This window comes from Eulemur rufifrons, chromosome 4, assembly GCF_041146395.1.
Source record: "Eulemur rufifrons isolate Redbay chromosome 4, OSU_ERuf_1, whole genome shotgun sequence".
NCBI classification, from domain to species: Eukaryota; Metazoa; Chordata; class Mammalia; order Primates; family Lemuridae; genus Eulemur; species Eulemur rufifrons.
In genome coordinates, this window is record NC_090986.1 from 19,589,945 (window position 1) to 19,615,145 (window position 25,201).

The 25,201-nt window shown below is 44.6% G+C and overlaps 1 protein-coding gene across 2 annotated transcripts in view; it reads right to left on the reverse strand.

The window, feature by feature from the left end:
- The window catches only part of STK24 (serine/threonine kinase 24), a 110,602-nt gene extending 85,711 nt beyond the window's left edge, over window positions 1-24,891 (reverse strand). For both annotated transcript variants that reach the window (XM_069467054.1, XM_069467053.1), the window contains exon 1: window positions 24,681-24,891. In XM_069467054.1, the coding sequence (XP_069323155.1) occupies window positions 24,681-24,722 (42 nt within the window). In that variant the 5' untranslated portion in view covers window positions 24,723-24,891. The remainder of the gene's footprint in view (window positions 1-24,680) is intronic.
- Between the last annotated feature and the right edge of the window lie 310 nt (window positions 24,892-25,201).

The following is a 25,201-nucleotide window of genomic DNA, read 5'->3' on the forward strand; positions in this document are numbered from 1 at the left end:
CTAAAAACAGACAGAACACATTAACTCTTTGTGTTTGTCACGTGAACCCTTTTAAAGTTACTCATGCCTTGATCTCTAAGGCCCTTAACATCTCTCAGTTCCCCTCCTTTCCAGATGTAATTGTTTTAAGATGCAATTTTTTATATTAAACAAATTTTAATGATCAAAAATGATTTTCTAAAAAGTCAGTAGGGTGCTTGCTGTGAGCTGTCTCTCTAGTATTTGTACTAAGATACCTCTTGACCACAATTCATGCAATGGCATGCCACAGGGTGGAAAGGCAAGATAAGGAGGTAAAATCTACAACTGTGAAACAACAGTTTTCTCTGCAAGGCTCCTAGCTGTGTTCAGCCATCAATCCCGTAACCTTGGCCCTACTACCAATTCTTTGTGACCAACTGAGCAAACTGGGAAAATGCAAGTGTACAAGGACCTTTTCTCTACCTCAACCACCTATCCAATCTCCAGTAAACTGATTCCAAGCTGTAGTTCTTATCCATATAAAGCAATCTACTGCTAAAAAAACCCCCATGGGAGATGAGGCCATTTATGGAACTGGCTAGCCAATCCCTCTTCCTCTCCCTTAAGCACTCACTGAAAGAGACTAACTCTCCACTCCAGTAGGTAAATCCACTGCGGAGCCTGACACAGTATGAAGAAAAGAACATGAAGTCACCAGCCAGATGCACGTGGGTTCAAATCCACCTCTACCTCTTACTACTTAGTTGCCTCTCTAGGCCTTAGTCTACTCAACTTAAACAACAAAAAAAAGGAAATTGCATACATACTATAGTTTTCCTGGGGATAAAATAAGAAAATTAATTTTTAAAAAACTGGTAATAACAAATGTTCCCATGTTCCCATTATAGTTAGACCTACAGCCTTGGCTGCATTTTCTTCTAAGTCACAACTGCCAATGTCACCAATAGTAGGTGAATCACAGATGACAGGCACACCCAATAAATTTCAACTAATGGCTGAATATGGGAAGGTAAATCATGCAAGTGACAAGGAGCTGTCCCATCTCAAGGGTTTACCCTCACATCACACACCTGACCGTGCATACATTTCACTATTCTCTCTTGTGTCGCATCTTTCTCTATGAAAAATGAATAAACTATTGAATCTACTATATGACCTTCAATATGCACGTAGATCTCTCAGGTAAGCCCTTAAGTAGCAACAAATAGAGAAGCCCCCAGTCATTACCCGGGGGTAGGACAACAGTCATGATTCAGGGGCCCCCTGCAATTGGGCTATTGCTAATACAAACCCCACCAGCAACTCTACGTAGGTAACACACTGTAAAACACAGGAGTTTCAATCAAGGGACTTTTTGTTCCGACCATTTGAAACATATGCAACCAATTACCACTAGGCTTGTACAAGTTCCTCCATTAGCCTAATGCTGCTGACTTAGTCTGCGCAGGTTGCTATACCAAAATACCTTAGGCTGGGTAACTTTTTAATAAACAACATAAACTTACTGTATACAAGTTCTGGAGACTGAGAAATCCAAGATCAAAATGGCAGCAGAATTGGTGTGCAGTGAGGGGCCATTCCTCATAGATGGCATCTCCTAGCAACGTCCTCACGTGGTGGAAGGGTCAAACAAGTTCCCTTGGGCCTTTTATAAGGGTACTAATCTCATTTTTGAGGACAGGGCCCTCCTAAAGGCCCCACCTCTTAACACTATTGCATTGGAATTAGGTTTCAACATATGAATTTTGGGTGGACACAAACATTCAGACCACAACAGCTACCCACCTCTTCCCTGCCTGACTATGCTTGGTGTAACCTCACACAGGTTAGTCACATCTTGTATCTGTCTAATGTAACGATCCTGAATTTTCTACAGGAATCTCACTTCCTCTGGCAGGTCATCCACAGCACATTATTAGCTCATTAATACCACTTATTTACAGTGGTTAGAGTTATTAATATAATGCTGCAGGTTTCCCTTTGATAGCTAAATTCTATACTCCATAAAGATTTTCATCCTAGTTCATGAAACGTCACTAACACTGTTAGTCATTACAACTGAGGGAATTTTTCAGAAAAGGTAAAAGCTTTCTTGTTTCTTCTTTTTTATTTTAAATAGGAGTAGCCTCTTTCATATGGTTTTGTCTTCCTTCTCAAAAGACAAGCCACCAGTAACCACCACTGAAGTCCAGCTGTGCTACCTAATATATACACTGGTCTCCCAGAAAGCTCAGAAACACATCCATCCTTTTCCCAGGAGGGGAGAAGCCCTAAAGCTCTTGCCTCAAAGGTAAAAATGTTCATTTGCATGTTATTTTGCATAAACTCTCCTGTGTAGTTCCAAATGCCCAACTTTAAGTATGCAAAATAAAATGAAACCATTTATACGGCCACTGCTTCAAATGTGTTCAACCCAATACCTTAAGAACAAAAACCAAAAAGAAAATCTTCTGACTCAATTTCTGAATTGCTCATTAATCAACTTCTGAATTAAGGTGAAGATTAAGTTCAACTTAAAACAATACATACATACATGCTGTGACCAGCCTATAAAAATCAACACCTAGATTTGCCATCTCTCTTTGTTATATATCCCTCAGGCAAATCAGAAGATAAGAGGCCACCAAGCCTTCTTTAGGGTTCATGTGAATTATTTAATCCATTAAGGAGACACCATCTGACTTGAAATGCAACCCCCCCATCATGCTTCCTCTTTTTGTAGCACTTTTATCCTACTCCAAACTAAATCTTTCTAATAACTTCTTTCTCATTATCTCAGGTAGGAGAGGGGGAAGGAAAAAACCTGATCTTTCTCACTTGTGCCAATTACCCCAAAGTACAGTCAATTCAATGAACAGACTCCATCTGCCTAGAATGCCCTTTAAGAACTGCTCAAATACAAGCTCAAATGCTGCCTCTTCCGGGAAGGTTTCCTTTCTTTCACCCAATTTGAGCCTATCCCTGGTTAGTATCACCCCATGCTTGCTGCTCGAAGTGGGCTGTGAGTTCATCAGGGACAGCAGATGTAGCTTATGTACATTCCCCAGGCTCTGGCATGGTGCATTAAACATAGCAGATATTCAATACATCTTTGTTGAAGAATGACTATCAAGTCTCATCAGGAGTATGAAAAGCACTTAAGTGCTGGCAGAAATTGGATTGTTTGAGGAGTCTTGGTTAGAGTTTAGTGACATTTCTGATGGAACTGCTGCAATAAGGAAGAAAAAAAAACTCAAATGGTCTTCCCAAGTCTTCCCTTCAGTTCTAAATGTAAGATGGTGAACAATCCCTTGCAATTAAGGTAACCACAGAATCCTGCCCTCAGTATTAGCTACCCCAGGGAATAAAATCATACCGTTCTGTGTTGTTTGATTTTTGTTTTATAATTAGTCAAATATTCCTTCTATAATATTTTAAATTAAACTTTATAACAGCTCAATTTTTTAAAAGGAATCTTTACATTAGTTGCAGGGGGTACCATGTGATATTTTCCACTCCTTACAATTCCTAACAGTTCCCCACAGGAATGGAATGATGGAAAGGGACACAGGCCCTGGGTACCAAACTGAGATCAGAACCATGAGAAGCGAGGTCAGTAAGGTGGGGATAAGTCAGCAGGGTCCTCAGGAGCTGCAGAAGTCAGCAGGGAGACGAGTGGAAGCAGGAAGGACAGAGGCAAACCACCTGCAGAGGCAGAGGGGCACCTGGGCCATCCCTGGGGCTTGACCCACCCGGGGAGGACCTGCAAGGGAAATTTAAGGGAGTCAAAACAAAACAGAAGGACCCACTTAGGGAAGGAGAGTAGTTCCATGCTCAGCACACACTTAGTTTTTTAACTTGGCCTCAAAATGAAAACGGAGGGGCAGAGGACCAAAATGAACTCTGCAGAAATGCTCTATTAGATTCTGCCCTTGTCAGGTTCTAGGGTGGATGCTGAGAGCACCCTGAAAACCCCCAAGGCACGCAGCTTTCACAGTGAAACACTGAGCCAGGGCAACCAGGCTCCACCACACATGAGAAACTATTTCAGGTCTAGTCAGAAACTGAAGAAGCCAACAAGGAAAAGATAAGACATACAGAAAATACTTCAGTAGAACCAAGATGACATGTTTTTTAAAAAATACTTCACTGAGGCCGAGCACAGTGGCTCACATCTGTAATCCCAGCACTTTGGGAGGCCAAGGCGGGAGGATCACTTGAGGCCAGGAGTTAGATACCAGCCTAGACAGACAACATAGCGAGACCTCGTCTCTATAAAAAAAAACAGAAAAAAATTAGCTGGGCTTGGTAGCACATGCCTGCAGGCCCAAGCTGCTCAGGAGGATCACTTAAGCCCAGGAGTTTGAGTTTGCAGCGAGCTATGATGACACCATTGCATTCCAGCATGAAAAACCAAGCAAGACCCTGCCTCAAAAAAAACAAAAAACAAAAACAAAAAACCTCACCGATTTTTAAGGCCGTGAAACTATTCTGTAGGACTGCAGTCCCCAACCCGAAGGCTGTGGACCAGTACTGGTCTGAGGCCTTTAAGAGACCAGACTGCAGAGCTCTGCCATATGTCCTACTGCCCCTCAACCCTCTGGTCCTTGGAAAAATTGTCTTCCTGAAACTTAGGAAGGGGGAGGGGGGTGCACAGAGGACATAAGCAACAGCCGGTGAGCAAAGCTTCATGCGTATTTACAGCCACTCCCCATCGCTTGCATCACCGCCTGAGTTCTGCCCACCTCCCCCAACCTCCACCACCGTCCATGGAAAAATTATCTTCCATAAAACCAGTCCCTGGTGACAAAAAGGTTGGGGACTGCTGCTGTAGGACACTATAACAGCGGATACATGTCACTATACATTTGTCAAAACCCATAGAATGTACAACACCAAGAGTGAACCCTGATGTCAACTATGAACTTGGGGGTGATAGTGACATGTCGATAAAGATTCATCAACTGTAACGAATGTCCCACTCTGGTACAGGATGTTGACCCCAGGGGAGGCTGTGCATGTATAGGAACAAGGGGTAGATGGGAAATCTAGGCACTTTACACTCAGTTTTGTTGTGAACCTAAAACCACTCTTTGAGAGTGTCTACTAATAAGAATAATAATAAAGGGCAGCCACTGCAGTACACTGAGCTCCACAGAGACAGCACCAGGGCAAGGGAGAGCCAGGCGGCATTGGACGACTCTGCCTCCTTGAGAAAAATTAACTAAACACAGGAAAAGGATTGATCCTAAGAAGCTGACAGGCAAAACGTCACCACACACATTCTTTGCACAAACATGCCGGGAGGAACACAAACAGCAGGTCAGATGCTTCCGTCAACGTCTTAAAGTTTTCTAAGTGCTCAGAGGGGGAAGACCATGTCTGCTAAAGAGAAAAGAAAATCTGAAGACAAGGACCATTAGGAAAGAGAAATGAAAACCTACATGCCTCCTAAAGGGGAAACGAGAAGTTCAAGGATCCCTAAACACCCAAGAGGAGGCCTCCTCAGCCTTTTTCTTGCTCTGAGTATCGCCCACAAGTTAAAGAGAACATCGTGGCCTGTTTGGTGATGCTGCGAAGTCACAAGGAGAGATGTGGGATGAGCTGCCGCAGGTGACAGGCGAGGCTGAGGAAAGATACGAACAGGACACTGCTGCGTCCCGAGGTAGGAAAGCCTCATGCAGCAGCAAAGGGAGCTGTCAAGGCCAAAACTAGCAAGAAAAATGAGGAGGAGGAAGATGAAGAGGATAAGGAGAAAGAGGAAGATGAAGAAAATAAAGAATAAGTTTGTTCTAGCTTTTTTTCCTGTCTATAAAGCATTTAATCCCCCTGTACACAACTCCTTTTAGAGAAAAAAATGGAAATGTAAAGTTGTGTAAAAATAATAATAGCCTTTAGTCCAAGCTACTCAGGAGGCCAAGGCGGGAGGATTAGTTGAGGCCAGGAGTTTGAGACCAGCCCAGGCAACATAGCAAGACCCTGCTTCTAAAATTAACAATGGTAACAATAAATGCCCTCATCATTGCAGTCAACCCTCAAAGAGCCCATACTTTCTAAAGACATTTAATGCCTACAGTTCTTTACAGGACAGCACTTTAAAATGGGCCATTTTCACTTTAATTACTAAAATTACCAAAAACAGCAACAAAACAGGAGTTCTTATTTAACTTGCCAAGTCATATAAAGTGTCATCTCCAGAGTCTCAAGTTACCTAAAACTCTGTACCTCTTACAGATTAAAGTAACTAAAAGTAAATCACCTAGGTAAAACTCCAAAATCCCTTTCCCAATCAAAAACTGGCATTTTAGAACACTGAAGTCATACAAATATTAAAGAAATTTGTTTTAGTAACATGATCTCCCAAAATATCCCACCCCTGATACAGCTTTCATTTTCTTATCATACTTCTGATTGGTCCATGGGTTACCCATTTTATCACCCAGCTGCCATCACAGATGACTATAATCATGATTCTGCTTGTTTCAGAGTGAACACTCAGCCAAGTCCATCCTCTTCCTCTCATTCATAAATGGCACAACAGGCCACACATCTCGAGCAGCACCTACTAACTACCCTACTACTGGATAACCAAGTTTAAAACTAACATTCAACAGAAAACTCCTGGGTGGTTTTATCCAATTAAAAACTTCCACATATATTAGCCTCTCATTCTTATGTAAATGTATCTTTCTCTAGAGAAGGTCCTTCATTACCATACACTTTAATGCCATTCCTAGCTAAGAAATTCACTCCAGAATTAAGGCCCCACTTCAGGAAGAACTCCATCTTTCCAGACTTCTCTCTCCTACCTGGGGGAATTACTGGTCACAAGGCCTGCCCTCCCCAGCAAAGTTGGCAGGGGACTCCCTACCCCTCTTGCCATAGGGTTAGAGACACCACCTAAGCCAGGCACCTTCCTAAGAACTTGTGCTAGAGCTATTGAAAAAGAGGCCCTCTTTTTGCCACCCAAGGATCACACACGGAAAGCTGGGTGCTGGGCCACCTTTACCACTGGCTAAGGAACACGAGCCTAAGAAGCTGCAGGTACCCAGGAGCCCCTACATACCACAGTGCTGGGGGCCAAACCCAAAGCCCTTTCCGTGGTGTGAGCAAATGAATCTCCCTTTTTTCTTCTTGTTTAAACTAGTAGAGATTGTCATTCTCTTGCCTACAACCAAAAAAAAGAAAAAAAGCCCCATAACACAATTAGTATTTACCCCAACGAAGAGTCTGCAACACCACCCAGGCCATGCCATCCACCCTGGGCAACACCAAACCAGCAGGGTAAAAAGCAGCCCCCATAGGAACCCCAGAATCACCTGTCTGGGTTACAATGAAAGCTTATTTGGTTTAATTAACCCAGAAGCTTCAACCCTGATTTTCACAGGTGTAACCAAAGATAAGATGTTAAAGACAACAGCCTTGTTTAATGTTGCTATCCAACTCACTGGAGAGTTACTTTATGACCCACTTCAGGAATGGCATCCACTAAACTGCCTAAGGGATTTAGAGTCAAAATGAAGTATTAGATATGTGGAGTTCTGACATACGATTTGTCTAATAAATCTTTTTAAAAAGAAACTCAGCCAGGCACAGTGGTTCGAACCTGTAATTTCAGCACTTTGGGAGTCCAAAGCAAGAGGACTGCTTGAGGCCTGGAGTTTGAGACCAGCCTGGGCAACATACCAAGATGTCCTCTCTATAAAAATAAAAAAAATTAGCTGGGTGTGGTGGCACAAACCTGTAGTCTCAGCCACTTAGAAGCCTGATGCAAGAGGATCACTTGAGCCCAGGAGTCTGACTCTGCAATGAGCTATGATCACACCACTGTATTCCAGCCTGAGCAAGAGCATGGCCCTGTCTCAAAATAAATAAATAAAAATAAAATTAAAAAAAAAAAACTCATCTAAGAAATTACAAGCTGCTCTTGACTTACAGACAACCAGCTCACAAACTGTTCCCACTGATAGATTAGCCACCACAGGGCCCTTCCCACCCCACCCAGCTACCCTAAGGCCAATGCTGTTGCCATGTGGGCACTGTGGGATGCAGAGTTCAGAGCGGAACTCATGGACTGGCACATAAAGCTAGGTGGAGTAACCAGCTGCGATAAGATGTGAGATGGAGATCAGAATAGCAACCTCCTCCCTTTCCGATCACTACCCTCTACAGAATGATCACGCCCGCCTGTCCCCATGTTGCTAACAGCCATAGATGACCTGATTCATCAAACACCAGCCTCAGTCCCTATCCTGGACTCTTCCTCCAGCTCCAGAACCATATACATAACCACCTGTCCATTTCCTACACCTACATACAAGTCCACTTACCTGAAATAAGATTCCTTATTTCAGGATGATTCCTTATTGTAGGATGGTCTTCTAGCCTAGTCATTCACCCACACCCTCAAGCCAGAACGCTGGAGGCTGGCCCAGGACTCTGCCTCTCTCCCTCACCATCATCAGTGAAGCTGCCACCTCCTCCCCACCCAGCCACTGATGCCTTGGCTCAGTCCGGTGGAGTGAGCTCTCTCCTGGGCAACAGCAATGCTCTCTGAGGAACCGCCTCCTCCCTCTCCAGTCCAACCACCCAACTGTCAAAACCCCAAACTTCTGCCACTTTCCCAGGAATTTCACATCACCTAGTAGGCTAAAGCCCAAACCCCTCAGCACAGGCGTTTGGGTGAATGACCAGGTAGTCTAGTCCAGGACCAGATATGATCTGGTTCCGGACTATTTCTTCAACTTCATGTCTCTTGTTATCCTTCCTTTCCCTTTAAGTCCAGCAAAATTGAATTCCTTGTACTTTTCCAAACACTCCGTGCTATTTAAAGACTCTATGCTTTTGAACATTCCAATCTGTCTGGATGCCCTCTGCCTTTAAACAAAATTCTTCTTCTAGAACAGAACTCAGGCATCATTTCCTTTATTAATATTCAGGCTGTCACCTCTGGATATTTAATTACTCCCTCTCCTGTGCTACTTCTGTGCTTTACGCCTCTATAAATGCTTTTATCTCACTGAAACATATGTTACACATGTGCCTCTGCTACTAGATGGTGAGCTCCTTGAAGACAAAGCTATTAGTTTTGTCTGTTTGTGTTTGTTTTGTTTTTTTGTTTTTGGTTTTGGTTTTTTGAGACAGAGTCTCGCTCTGTCACCCAGGCTGGAGTGCTGTGGCACTAGTCTAGCTCGCTGCAAGCTCAAGCGATTGAGCTCCTACCCTCCTGCCTCAGCCTCCCAAGTACGTGGAACTACAGGTGCGCACCACCACACCTGGCTAATTTTTACTATTTTTTAGTAGAGACGGGGTCTCACTCTTACTCAGGCTGGTCTCAAACTCCTCAGCTCAAGTGATCCTCCTGCCTCAGCCTCTCAGAGTGCTAGTATTACAGGCAAAAGGCACTGTGCCCAGGCAAGCTATTAATTATCTAATTCCAATGCCAGCCTGTATTAGACAAGTAACAGATGCCTCTTCAACTTAAACACCATCTCCTGTATCCTATGTTGCCTGGTTCTACCCATAATCTATTTAGAGCAACACACATCCTTGCTACCCATAATTAAGAGGGACTACTGCTTTTATGAACTATTATAGTATGAATACTTTCCCAACATCTAGCTAATCAATTTCAAAAGGAGGAATCCAGTTTCCCCTGGGAACTACTGGATGCCCAAGGGGAGGGAGTAGAGGAATGAAGTCAACGCCACACAGTGTCAGGAGAGCACTAAAGGATGGAAAGGGGTACTACAAGTCACAGTAAGGTCCGGCACAGCCCAAAACACCAATCTGAATCACCCAGAAACAGTGCATGGGGCCAGCCTTGCATCCAGAAACAAAGTAAATTCCTCCTCCAACCCTAATACAACTAGCTACCTGCCTTCAGAACCAGGAACTTAACTCTTATGATTAGAGCTCCCTTAGACTATGGGGAAAGTCTAAGCCTAGTCTGTCTCACAATTTAATGCTGCTTATAAACTAATTTCTGTAAGAAAACATGCTAGACTTCTAAACAAGAAATTTACAAATGAAATGAGTGCATTTGGGAACTGCTCATATTTTAAACTTTATGTCTGACATACAAAAAATTTTGCTTCTTTTTGCATCAAACTGTAATGATGGTGATCGTGGAAATAAATTACAAGAAAATATTAATATATCTCTTACTAATTTTTCCATCTTATAAAATACTATTAAGTAGATGGCCAGAGTCTATACTTACAGTTTTTGATCTTAAAAGAGCAAAGATCTTTACAACACAAAATCTGCCATTTCCTTTTTTTATTCTATCCAACAAGTTTTCACTTAATTAAATTACTAAAGACAATTATACAAGAAAGAAAAATTTGGACAAAGAAAAAATGGGTTCTAGCACTGAATTGTCATATTAATACCTTAATTTTCTCAAGTTTCACCAAAAAAAAAAAAAAAGTAGTAAAGGTCTGTATCTCTTGTCAAAATTTCCAAAATCCTAAAGTCTGAAAACCAACAGTTTTTCTAACTCCTTTGGAGGTGAGATCTAAACTAATCTGAAACCATGTGGCAGCGAACCCTGAAATGACCAGGGCTGCTCACAGTCTCAGTGCCAACAGACACCTGCCCCGCTGCTCCAGCCCCAGGGCTGCCATGCGTAGCCAGGCGCCCAGCCTTCAACGCTGTTCCAACTCCTGCTAAATATCTCCCCTCACTCATCTACGCACCTTGTACAGGATGAAAAACTTATACAAGGAACGTATTATTTCAAGGACTATTGCCCTGCCACTCAAAACACGAACACTGTGACACCATCAAAAAGTAGACAGGTCTTACTGTGTGGGTGAATGTTCACTCAGACCAGTAATTTTAAGTCACAATATTTGCACTTCTGCACATTTCCACGTCACCTAGAACTTTTAGTTAAATCAAAAAGACTAAAAAGAAACACACACAAAATATAAAAGCTATTAGAATATTATCATACATTTAACAATAGTCATTTGAAGGACAATTAAAAATACAATTCAGCCAGGTAGAATTCTAGCTGTTTGTCTTCCCCAAGCCTGTGCGTCCCCTTCAAAGTCACCCTGAGCCTAGAGACAGCCAGGAAAGCAGAGTGGTTTTGTTGTCTTGAGTTAATGCTCGTGCACTCTCCCTCTCTCTCACATACACACACACACACACACACACACACACACAGTGTGTGTGGGCCCCAGTCCACATGTAATGACCCATGTTTAGAACACAACTGGGCACGGGCCGAGGAGCCCGGCATGAACGTGTAATGCCACTCAGCGAGCAGTCTCTCATCAGGGCAAGCAAAGCAATTCACTACATAAAACTCACTAAACACAGTACTTTCCAACAGCACTGCTGGGGGAGGGAGGAGGAGAAGTAATTTTTTTCTTTGTCCAAAGGCAAAAGAAAGCAGCAAGGTTATTCTTTCTAATCAGCAGAGCCGAACAGGAATGTGTTTCTAGCTGCAACTCTTCTGTCCTAACAACGAAGCATGCCTTCTATTAAAGGAGGTACGGAAGCCAGTCAGGACAGTAGAATAATCACCATGAACACTGTATGGAAATGTAGAACGATATTTATGATGCAATTCTGAATGGAAAACAATATAAAAAGTGCAGCTACAATATGACTGCAAGTACTTAAAGATACGTGTATACACAGATGACTGGAAATTACACAAAATAGAAAACAACTGTATTAAAGTAGTAGGATTATAGATGCTTTTGCTTTAAAAATAATTTAATGGGGATGGAGTGAGGGTATTTTTCTGGGGGAGGTGTTCCCATTTCCGCACCAATCTCCAATTCCCCATTTCACATTATTCTTTAATAGACTATTCACAGACAACAGGGCCAGGGTAGGAAATGGGCTCCCACGCTGAGATAAGCAACTGCAGGCCCTTCCGCTGGTTTTCAAAGGGCCTATCACAATTCCTCCAACAGAAACGAACAGAATTATCACCATTCTGATACAAAAAGACGGAAGAAGAGAAGAATCATTTTCATGGAATTTCAAACACAGCCTTATTTGATTGCTATAGCTAATATATTAAGAAATCATCTACGCAACAGGCCATGTATAAAAATACCAAGCATTTTATCATTTTTAAAAGGTTTAAAATACTTTATCATCTTAAGTAACTTTCCACTCCAATTATTTTTCAGGATGCTAAGAGTAAATGTTCCTCTTGGAAACACAAAGATAATTTCTGGTCAGGAGTGCTACGGCACAGGCTTCTTTTAGGTTTCTTACTGATAAAGTCATTTTATGATGCAGAGAAAATAGTACATTTTGTATGGATACATATGTATGTACATACACATACATAGATTTGGAGGGGGAGCTTCTCAGGCCTACTCTCAAGGAACCAGTTGTTCCACATAAACAGTAACACATCTAAGAGGAAGGAGTCAGGTATGTTACTGGGGAAATTGCTTAAACTACGTGATCACTTTAAAATATAACTCTGCTTCATGCCTCCAGAGAAAAGAAATTCCATTCCACAATATCTACAGGCTGGTACCAATGGCCCAGGTCAATTTGAGGAGCATGTACTGAGACTACCAATCCTACTAGATGTGCACACTTCAATCCTATCCTCGGTATTTATTTTTCAGAGATAAATACAGGCAGTCTGTGGAACCAGGCCAGGAAATGGAAGCAGTTTCACTTCATGTAAGATAACGTAAAGGAAGGCATTCTGAATGACTTGAACTGTTTTTTTGAAAGACTTTAGATTTGTCGTTAACAATGGAAAGCAAAGAGCCCAAACCTCGTATCTACCATTCCTGACACAGTGAATCCTCTAAGTCTGTACATTGTGCTGTTCACTCTTATATTTGAAAAAACCATATAAAACATTTTTCCAGTCCCTCATGTAATGAACTGTAACAAACCCCAGAAAAATTACAATGCACTTAAAGCAACATTCAAAGCCAAAATAAACCCAAAACCCTCAAATAAGAACGTCTCGAAAGATCAAAGTCTAACCAATTCCAGTACACACCAATAAAAGCCTGCATTATTAAAATAAAGGAGAGGAGGCTAATACAGAAATACAGATCATTTCTGAACTAAAAATCAAATAAACTATTTATACAGAAAAGCTCTAACGCTCCAAACATTAAGAAGTCTACTAGTCTGGAATATTTTTTCCAGTTCTGAAATATATGTATAGCATATCTTTAGTTAAGTGTTAAACACAACAGCTACCAAGAAAAGGAAATCAATTTTGACCAAAGAGAGTCCATTTGTTTCTTGAGTGGAAAAAATGCCCGAGGGTTGGCACTCTTCATACCACCATCTCCCAACACTCACAGGAGCCTGCGTCCCAGCACCTGGAGCAAGGAGCTGGGTGGACGACACAGACCTTCCCCAAGGTCTTCCCTTCAAACACAGAGGGAAAAGGCAACATAAGTACTAATAGCTTACAAGGGCGTCCTAGGCAAAGGAACCTGGGGGTGCTGAGTCCAGGAATCCTGCAGTGGCTGAGCAGGTGGAGAGGCAGGTTCAAAGACCCAGGGACAGGTGGGCACAGCCATCGGGAGCTGAGCCCACCCAGGGGAGGTGTTGAAGAGACGATGATGGCTATTAATTAAGGCCCTGGGTTTTAGACTGGAATTTATATTTGATCAGGAAGTACAAGGAAACCACCAAGCAGGGAGTGACAGAATAAAAACAGTGAAGGCCCTAATAAGTCTCACAACTTAAAAGCCTAGTCAACTCCCTACGTAAGACCAGTGGTTCCAGTCAGTCTTCTGAAACACAAGCACTGATTTTCAAGTGATCTGCTTTGCAAATGGGCAAGGCAATAGTGTGCTCCCCAATACAGTGGGGAGCAACATTTAAGGCTTCTTTTCAATTCCCCAGTGCAAAGTTCTCAAAGTATGGTCCTCGAGGCAGCAACACACCTGGACACTTGTTAGAAATGCAAACTCCATCTCAGGCCTCCAGAATCAGAAACCTGGAGGGGGAGCCTAGCAGTCTGCATTTCATCAAGCCTCCAGGTGATGCTGATAAATGCTAAAGTTGGAAAATCTCTGCCTTAGATTATTGGGCACTTTTTCAGTTACTACTTCACAGTTCAAAACAACACAATCTGGGCAATACCTGAAAGGCAATAAACAGGAGCCAGTCAAGGGCTCCAGTCCCACCCTAAGGAAGGCGTAACAGCCCAGGAGAGAATGGAGATAAAGGAATAGGCAAAACATCTTATGTCCAAGTCACCTCCCCCCACACCCACAATCCTAAATTCCAGGAAGCCGGTTAAAAATAATACAGGGACAAGTTTCCTGATCCAGAGAAATAAGCAGACTGCACAGCAGTGAGACCCTGATGGCCGGCAGCTTCCTCCGCAACAGTGCAAGGCTGTGGGTGTGGGGCCAGCGACAGAAAGCGGCTCACCCCTGCATGCGTGGGGACACCACCACCAAGAAGGCAGCCTCAGGCACAGGACCCACAAGATCACAAACCACCCTAGCTGCCTACATGCCATGCACAGAGCACCCTGCAGCCAGAAGCCCCCAGGGCCAAGAGGGATCGCACCCACACCCCAAAGCAAAGACTTTTTCTCAAAAAAAAAAAAAAAAAAAAAGGAAAAGAATGGAACACGAACATGTTCTTCTTTAATAGTGGGGGGGAAAAAAAATACTGGAAATAAAAGTGCCCAAAACACCTCCAGTTAGCAGCCCTGAACTGGGAAGGCTTCACGGAGGCCTAGGTACAATTTGATCCTTGGGGAAACAGAGGCATGTATGGGGGCATGGTGGAAGGAATCCACAATGCCTGCTAGAAAGGTGGTTTGGGGAAGGAAAAACACTCAGATGCTGGCACCAAAGTCAGGGCTCCAGTCCCTGTAACACTGTGTCCAGCCTTCCTGAGGGGAATGCAACAAAATTAGTCCCATTCCTACAAGGCTTCCCACTAAGGGCAACAAATTCTAAAGGTTTCTATGTTCTAGACTGACATAAATACAACAGCGCCAAAGGCACATTTACTTTTCCCACCTATCCATTGTAGTTAACACACAGTGAAGCAGATGGGAAAAACAATCTCTACGGGTAGGAACCCTGAAGAAGTGAGTACTTCTTTGTACTTACAATCTTTTCTACTTCAATGACCTTTCAAGAAATGTTTGGTAGGGTGAAACTGCATCAAACACATGAAAGGAACATTCAAACAATACCTGTCTTCACCGGAAGTTCAGGTGGCAGTTTAACAACTTTGAATTCACCACACTGAAGATGTTTTCAAAGTTCTACTAAATAAAAATGGTCTAAAATAACTGCTGGCCAAGGCCCAGTCCCCAAGTTCTAGACTATTTTTTGTTTGTAACCAATGGTTTACTGCTGTAAATTTCTACCCAAGAAAGCACTACTCTGTTCTTAAGTAAGGAACAGCTTTAAGGTAACAGCCAAAAGAGCAGCTTTCCCTACTCAGAAATGCAGCCCTGGCATCATTCATTCATGCCCTGATGTGTCGTGTATGCATGGTGCAGCTCCCCTGGTGTTACTCATTCATTTTCATTGACGTGTTGTGTATGTACAGCACAGCTCTGTGCGGTGCCCATGCCCTGGACCACAAACACAGCTGCTCTCCATTCCCAGGCCCAACTTGCACAATCAGCTGACCCGCAGCAAACTGGATCCCCCACGGAAGTGCCTGGGCCAGCTTGGGCAAGACACTCAACACCTGGTGCACAGCTGTGTCCTGTCCTGCACCGACCACCAGGGAACCTGCACCCAGAATGACGCTGCCCTACCCTTCCAACCAGCAGAGACTCAACTCTGGACCACGGGTTCAGCCCCTAAAGCATCATCAACTTAAGAAAGCATTTCTCCAAAGAAATCCTATGGTGCTCCCTAAAATGGTCGGTGCCCCGGGATCTTGGGACCAAAAGATAAGAGAAACGAGAAAATCAGGTTGTGAATTCAACTTAGGCAGGTCGAGGTCACTGACCAGTAGAGAGCTGGAAAAATAAGCATATGTTTATGCTGCTGTTTATTTACAGAGAGAAAATAAAAGGCAAAATTACATGATGAAGAGAACAGAGGCTCAGGAGTCCTTCTCCACCCCGGCACAGGCAGCCATCAGTCCTATGACCTTGGGATCCCTTCACCCGCCTGACCCTGTATCCACGCACCTAAGGCTGAAGGACAGTGACTTGGAAGAAGGGTGCACACTGAGGACAGCATCTACTTGGATCAATCCTGAAATCATAACAGGTTTTTCCTAAAAATCTCAAAGTCTCCACATGCTTGAAGGGGAGAGAAGAAAACAACAATGAAATTTCAGAAGCTGGAAAGTAGGTGGTGGAACAAAGATGAGGGTGGGGAAAGACAAATTCAAACTAGAGGTGGAGAAATGCAGAGATCACCTGAATTCACAGTGCTGAATCCCCAAAACTCAGGAACCGGTGCGCCAGGCATTGCTACCTATGCAGAGGAAATGAAGTGGAGAAGTGGGTAGAAGCCAGATTGCCTGCCCCTCTCCACACAGCCAGGCTCCCCTAGTCATGGAAAGGACTAAAAGGTATTCTCCATTGTCTATGGCCATACTGCTCTGAACGGGCCCGATCTCATCTGAAAATGTATTCTCCACAAAGGAAGGAAAACTTGAGGGTTTCCGGACCAGGCAGCAGCAGACAGCAGTTGCGGGCAGGGGCAGCATACTGAAATAAACCAGGGGCATGAGGCTACACATACGCACTCACAGCCAGTCCCTTTCCTCCACGCGGAGCTCAGGTGGGTATGGGGTTTCTGGCAAGAGAAGAAAGAAGCATTAGCCCGAGAGGTGTACCACAGCGAGGACAAGAACCAGTCCAGACAGGAGTGAGCCAGAAGCTCAAGGAAAGGCTTCCTCAGGAGACAGACAAAATGCTACAAGAATGGACCCAAGTCATTCCCACTGTCCTGTCCAGCATGAATGCCTGGCAATGAGCACGGTGTTGATGAAAGCCCATTTGAGGGCTCGATTTCCAACTAGCTTGGTGGCCCCCACTCTTAAATATTAGTGGACATTCAAGGGTGGCCTCTACCATAAAAATAGAGAGACCAAACTTAACAAAGGGAAAAAAATGGGGCCTTCGTCGGAGGAAGAGAATCCTACTCAAGAGATAGCAGTTATTTCAACCAAAATAAAAAAAGGACACTATAACAAAGCAACAGAGAACCAAAACGAGCTCTTAGAATTTAAAAAACAGGAGCAGAAATAAAATACTCACTGGAAGAGTTGGAAAGTTGAGACAATCACCCAGAATACCAAACAAAAGAGACAAAGAGATGAGAAACAGCTTTAAAAAGGTAAGAATAATTGAGGACTGGCCCAGAAGGTCCACCATCCAAGTAATAAAGGGTTTCAGCAAGAAAGAACATAAAAAAATCAAGGAGGGGGAATCAAAGAAAAAAATTCAACAACCAAGACCCGAGTTGCCCAACTGAAAGGGCTACCAAGTATCTGTCACAAGCATGAAAATAGACCCACACCAAGACACATCATTGTGAAAGTTCAGAACGCTAGTAAAAAATTCAGATCCCCTTAAGTTCCGGAAGAACAAAACAGCTAGTGTTTTGCTTCCAGGCGAAGAACAGAACCCAGTACTGGTGTGGCACTGCATCTTCAAGAGCGGCACTGGCAGCTAAAACTCAGTGGGGAAATGCCTTCAAAATTCTGGAGGGAAAGCATGCCCACCCCTACGATTTTACACCCCGCCAAAATATCGATGGAAGGGGAAGGGAAAAGAAACTTTTGAAAAGCCTGTCTCCCATGGACCCTATTCACAGGCACTGCAAGGCACACATGCCCCACCAATACCATGGCATAAACCAAGAAAGATGACGAGACATACAGAAACAGGACATTCAACACAGGAGAGCAGCAAAAGGAATGCAGGGGACAACGGCAGGGGAAGATCAGAGAACAGGAGAGGTGCACAGGGCTGGAAGACGAGCAGTCCAGACACACGCAGGAAACAGACTTGAGAAACGCACACACTGCTCCACCTGAACTTCCCAAGACAAGGTTGCAACAACTGAAAAGTTTGAAGTCTGAGGTCCAAAGGAGATGTGAGAAGTAATCATGGCTTGCTACTGATGGCTGGGCTGTGGATGCCCTGTGCACACAGTCACATCAATGTACAGGGTGCACACTGATCTGACCAAAGTTACGATATGGCTCTGCTGGGGGAGGGAGGAGAACACATGTGAGGGAAGGAAGCAAGTAGAAGAGAACTGAATCCTCATCTGCAGAGTCCAAGTCTATAAATAATGCCTGAAACCAGGGGAAAAAAAGCAGCAGTTGTTTAACGTTTTTCATAAACTAAGAAGTAACAACAATAAAAAAAATCATCTAGGAAAGATCAAAGGTGCTGCCTTTGGGGATTAAGAAATGGAGGGAAGTGGCAAGTAACTGCTATCTTTCCCAACGAACCTTACAAAACTAACCCATATACTTTCAGATAGAAACTAAACAAAATCCTAATTAAAAATAAAACAAAGAATGTGCACCCATAAGTCCTTTTTAAATCTTAGCGTCTAAAATTCTCTTTAAAAACAAGAAGAGGGCCAGGCGCAATGGCCCTCGCCTGTAATCCTGGCACTCTGGGAGGCCAAGGCCAGGCAGATGGTTTGAGCTCAGAGTTCAAGACCAGCCTGAGCAAGAGCAAGACCCCATCTCTACTAAAAAAAAAAAAAAAAAAAAATAGAAAGAAATTAGCTGGACAACTATAAATATATACAGAAAAAATTAGCCAGGCATGGTGGCGCATGCCTGTAGTCACAGCTACTTGGGAGGCAGAGGCAGAACGATAGCTTGAGCCCAGGAGTTTGAAGTTGCTGTAAGCTAGGCTGATGCCACAGCACTCTAGCCTGCGCAACAGAGTGGAATCCTGTCTCAAAAAAAAAAAAAAAAAAAAAAGAGGAGTGACTTAAAATAGGAAGATAAACCCAGCTACATATTTACATATTTGGTAAGCATTAATATATAACTTCAATTTTTCCCACAATTTATTCATATACCAACAGGGTGCTGAACAGGAAGTTTCTTTTGCTTATCAAGAAAACACAACGGAAGGTCTCTAGAGTCGACAATGTCCTTCCCTGGGTGCACATAACCCACAATTGGCGATGCTTCATGTTTTGTAACAAGCAAAGGTACATCTCATTTTATTTCCCATGATCTAAACCTAGGAAACCAAGAAGCCATTTAGGACTAGGAAACTCCATATTCATCCCCAGGAGCCAGGTGCTTTCCCCACCCCCCCCACCCCCTCCAAAGCATGTGCCACTGAGATTTTTAATAACTTCCACTGCAAAAACATGACTTATGGGAAATGACTGCTACAACCTGATCCAAGGACAGTGGCTGGTTCTCCCCAGCAACAGAGGGATAACACAGTGCAACATGTATTTCCCACACTAGGCCCAGCCACAAGATTCCACTAGTGATAATCACACTGCACTAAGGCATTCAAAAGCCACAGAGGGTGGACCGGGTGTGGTCCACTTCCTGAAGGTACAGAGTTTCCAAACGGGCCACTCTGAATCACAGGAGCAATCGCCCAATAAAGAGCTGAGTGGCATACTTCTCAAGAGCCCAGCACATTCCTGGACTCTGGCTTTAGAGGAAGCAGCAGCAACCACCAACAGGCTCATCCCCACAGCAACTCCTCACACTGCATCTTGTACCAAGGTCCTCAAAAAAACTACTGTCAAACTGAAATCTGGAAATCAGTGCCAACCTGCAGCAGATGAGGAAGCTCTGCTCCACGCATCAGAACAGTAGCATCAAAATCACGTAAGAGGGCAAAAAAGCAACACTGCCACTGGCACTTGCCCAGCTACTCTGTCCAGGGACACTGTGCCCCATCAGCAATCTAGAATACCTAATCTGTCTGACCAACTCCTACTTGAACATCACTGGGTTCTATGTGAAATGTTACCAAGAACATCCCCAGATCTGGGATTAGAAACAAAATGTCCCGGACTTCTCCAAAAGGTTATTAACTTCAGTTTTAAAAAACTTTCTGACACCCCCCCCCCCCCCCCCACACACACACAAACACACACAACCCAAAAGAAAACACTTTCAAGCAAAACAAATTCTTACCACTGTTGCATTGTGGTGATAGAGAATAGGGAACATGAAGTACTGAAATAGGTATTTTATTAAAACTTGTTTAGGCAACTAATAGTAACAGAAGAATACCTCTATTTTCCTCATTACTCTTCAGCATTTAGCAGCAAAAAGGGTCACAAAGCAAAGGGGATGGAAGGAATAAAACGTTCCCTGAGACTTCACATCACCAAGGCATGAAGCGAACTCTGCCAAGAAGTCCACTGTGGCCGTCCTGCCGACACCTGGGCTTCCCACACTTAACTACCCTGGGCTTCCTCTTGCCTGAAGTGCTCAGACGCCTTCTAAGGGGGCACCCAGCACTCCCCAGAATCCAACCGCTTCCACCTTCTCCCACTACCTACTCCTGAGAAAGCAGGAGTCCTAAAGAACAGGACACTTATCTGCTAAAAGATGTGCCATGCGTCCTGGGCCTGCACACCAAGGGCTGGGCCCCCACTGCCTCTCCAGCTCTGGGATGGGTCTAGCCCACCAGAACCTGCCTCCTGCTTACTAACCACACGCCTTTGCTCACTGCAACCTTCCTAGGGCACAGGCAGGACAGCATTTCCCTCAAGGTGCTCACAGATCTTCTGATTGCCCACCCATGTGACACACCAACCTTCCCCCAGGAGGCAGACGGCAACAGGGTGAACACGGCCAGGCATCTCCCAAAGCAGCAGCAAAGAAACTATGCAAATGTGACACTAACAAGAAAAAGTACAAGAGCACACAAGCCACAATTAAATGCAGCTGTCTTCTGCTTGTTTCATCTCCCAGACTTCCAGAACGCACACAGGGTTCCCTACGGTGAGCAGAGCACTTGAGAAAACCTCCTAGTGTGCCCAAATTGGCCATTAAACACCCTTCTCACTAGCCAGTACGAAGGGGCATTCTCAGCCAAGGTCTGTTTCTCCAAGCAGCTAGAAAAACAGAAAAGGAAGGCACAGGACAGGATGATTTAACAAGCAGAAACTTTTAAGTTTTTAAGCTATTTCTCTAAATTGTCTGTGCTTTCAAATATGAGAGTATGTTAAATTTACAACAACTTCAAAATTAACCAGGTCCTGCAATACAAGTGACTTATCTAATTTAGTATTTTTTCAAACTGTAGGTCATGAACCAGTGGGCAGTGAAATCAGTGCAACCAGCTCCTCTTTTTTAAATAAAATAGATCACCACAGTACATCACAAGTACAGGCTGAGCATCCCTAATCCAAAATGCTCCAAAATCTGAAACTTTTTGAGCGTTAGCATGATGCTTAAAGGAAATGCCCATTAAAGCGTTTCTGATGTTCAACCGGTAAGTACATAATGCAAATACTCAAAAATCCAAAAAAAATCCAAAACACTTCTGGTCCTAACCATTCTGGATAACGGATACTAAACCTGTAGTAAGGATTTGTACTGGCTCCTGAAACGTGTTTCTGGTCCTGATGTAAAATACATTTCTTACTTTCCAGAAAAGTTGAAAAGTGACTGATAAGATTCTGAAATAGAAATTTATAAACCAAAATCTAGTTCTTTTTAAATCACAATTTATGCAAACTCAAATCTGATCAGTGCTCCAGCCCCCAAAGCTTTTCTTTTAATCTCAATTGAGTGAAACAACAAATGTTAAATGAAAGACAGAGTACTTATAGCTATATAGCCTAATTTCTTTATGTTTATTTGTAGTTAACGCATTCAGTTCATGATTTCTATTTCTCCCTCGTTATGGTAATATAAAATTGGGGTCTGGGAAGGAAAAAAAAGGAAAGGCCCCAGCAATCTTCACGAAACATTTAAAATGGTAACTCATTCAGATTTATAGCCATCAGTCCCTCACCAAGGACCTGGCACATGAATGTTCAATAACGGCTGCTGACTGAATAAATATCAATCTTGTATTTGTAATTTCTTCAGCAAATTCAATTTCCAATGAAATAAACTTTCATATTTGAAAAAGTAACAAGAAAACGATATAGCATGGTGCCTAGGAGTATAGTCTTGAATGCAGGGAAGACCTGGTTTCCAATCACAAATTTGCCACATAATATAGTATCTTACCTTGGTCAGTCCAGTTAGACTCCCTTGGTTTCCACATCTATAAAGTGGCATAAATAATACTCATGCCTTGGGCAGTGCCAGAAAGAATCAAGAAGTGTAAAAGATTTGCCAGACATTGAAAAACTGTTTATACTAACATATTCGCTCACTGGCTCACTGTTATTTTTTAAGCATTCTTGCCTAGGCCGCCTTAATTCACTTTACCATCTTTCGAAATTTTTAAGCCAACCCCTTTTAAGCACAGGTCAGGAGATAAGAAAAAAAGGAAAGGATACCAGGCCTACCAGGGCAGGGCACAGAAGAGGTACGTGCTTTTCTCCTCCCGTTTTATCAGACAACAGTCAAAAGTCGGTGTGTTCTTAATTTAATCCTCAGCAGCAACTCTTAGGGAAGACTCCCAGGGCAGCAGCAGCTGCTAAGTCCAAGTAAAAAATAAATGTGCTGTTGTTTTTCTTTACTGGGGGGGGGGAAGAGAGGGGAAAGGAATGTTCTTCCCCAAATGACACAATTAAAAACTGTCATCATACAGTTTGTAGATGTACTTAAGTACAGGAATGACTGTCTGAAGCCACATTTGCACCTCTAAAACTACAAGAGCTGGAAGTTTGGTCATCTTTTCTACTGAGAAAGCAAAATAAAAACAGTTCCCAGATAGTTCCCATATACAACCACCTAGGAAATACATTACATTTGGAAGGCAAAGTTATTAAGGAAATTTATCTTCTTTTCCCAAGAATTTTGATCTACTCTTTAAAAAAAAAAAAGAGACCAAAAAAAAAAAAAAAAAAGATTGAGAGACAGATATCACCTGGTGACCACCTGATACTGACTTCACAGCACCTGCCAGAGGGGTTTTAAGTACCTTTTCAAACTGATTCCCTTTTTACAAAGGCCAAGTATGCAAGTGAGGCATTTGTGCTAGATTACAACCTGATTAACACAGTATAAAATTCAAACTGAAGAAAATATTGATGAAATGCATTTTTCTCTATTATTACAAGAGGTCCTTGCTCTACTGGTCAGAAATTCTTTTTTACCCAGTTCACTCTGACCTACATGCCTCTAAATTCAAACCAAAGCAGGAGCTTTAGGAAATACCAAAAAACCACATCTGATTTTTACCTAGTGGTCTGCAGAAACTGAAGTTTTAAATGCGTGTTAAATTCAAAGCTCTTTAAAGGAGATTCAACAAAAAAATATTCTTCAAGCATCTATCCAGTTACCTTAAGATACTAACTTTATTAAAAAACAAATTTGGGCTAAAATTCTAGCTGCCACTAAAGTGGTAACTTTGAGTTCCTATTTTTCTAGATGTCAAACTTGAACAATGAAATCCAGTTTTCTTTTTATGGTTTTAAAAAAGAGGGGAATGATTCCCAGAAGAGAGCGGCAGATCGCGACTCCTAAAACCCCAGGTGTAGTCACTGCTCTGCTCTCAAGACAGAGGGAAGCAGCCTGCTGAGATCTATAAAACAACCAATGATCCACTTGGATACTTTTAGTTTTCTAAAAACTCTTATGTTCACTCTCTTAGCTAAACTGGGAAAGCAAAACTTTAATAACATACTCTAACTGTACCATGATATTTTAATTCTCATCATTTTGTCACCATTTATGGGCTCACAAACATTACAAGTTAGGCAAAAATGGGGGTTTTACTCTTGAAAGAGCTAAAAACAGTCCCCAATGACGAAAAACTTTAAAGCATTCGTGTCAATTTGAAATTCAACTCCTCCCCCAAGCCTCCAAAAAGTCACTGGTAGGCCAAGATGCCATGAAGTATCGACGGAGAGATTTACTGGCAAAGAACTCATCTAAACCGAATCTAGTCTCAAAGTGAAAGTCCAGTGTCCCGGTACCGGGCGGGTCGGCCTCAGCTCGAGACACTCGAGCGCACCCTGTCCGATGGATTCCTTCTTCCAGAAGGTTTACGAGCTTGCACTTTCCCCTCGGCCAGCAGCAGAACGAAAGGCTCCTAACAAACGCACTGCAAGTGGAACTCGCAGTTACACCTTCCTCCACCCCGCCCTGCCTCCTCCGCCCGGGCCCGGGACGAACCAGGGCGCGCTCCCCGTTCCCCTCCCTACGCTGGCCCGGTGCGGCGGGGGGGGCGGCCTGGGGAAGAGTCCTGGACGCCCCCACCGCCCCGGCCCCGGCCCGCACGCAGGGCCCAGGCACCAAGCGGGGCCTCCAAGGGCATTTCTTCCCATCACTTCTCCCCGGGGACAGGGCCGACGCCGGGCCTGTAGCTCAGGAGGAGTTGGGGGAGAGGGGAGCGAGGAGGGCGAGGCGCCGGCACCCCCGCATCCGGACCCAGGCCGCGTTCCCCAAGGCCGCTCCCCACACACACACACACACACACACACACACATCCCCCAGACCCCGGCTGCCGGAGCGGGCAGTAAAGCCTAGGGACTTGGACCTCGACCCCCGGATAAACCCGGAGCGCGTCTGCGGCGCGACCCCGGAAGGGTGAGCGTGGGGGGGGGGCGCGTGTTTACACCGCCAAGTTGCCCGCTTCCGCCCTGGCCCGCGCATCCCTCCCCTGGGGGCCCGCTGCTGCTTACCTGCATGCCGGGCAGGCCCGACTGCACCGGGGAGTGAGCCATGGCGCTCAGGACGGCCACTTCCTGGGACTGGACGGCCGGGCCGCGGCGATCCGCGCGGGCGACGAGGCCCGCTGGCCGCGCGCAGCCCTCAGGCGGCGGGGCCGGCCGGAGCCCGAGGCCACCCCAGCCCCGGCGGGTCCCGGCCGGGCGGCTGGGCTCAGCGGCGGGCGGCGGGCCGCGTCTCCATGCACGGAGCCGGGGAGGGGCTGCGAGGGGCGCGGGGCCTCGCGCGAACTGCCGCCGCTGCTGCTCAGCTGGAGCCGGGCGGCCTGGGCCCGCTCGTGCTGGCTGCCTGGAGCCGGAGTGGGCGCGCACAGCCAGCCGAGCCCGTGAGCGCCGAGCGCGCCCCGCCCCGGCCCGGCCCCCGCGCCCGCCCCCGCGGCCCGGCCGGGGACCCCGCCCCGCGCTTCCGGGAGGGGGAGGGGAGGCGACGCGGCGGCCGCCCGGGAGCCCTAGGCCGCAGCCGCCGCCTGCCGGGC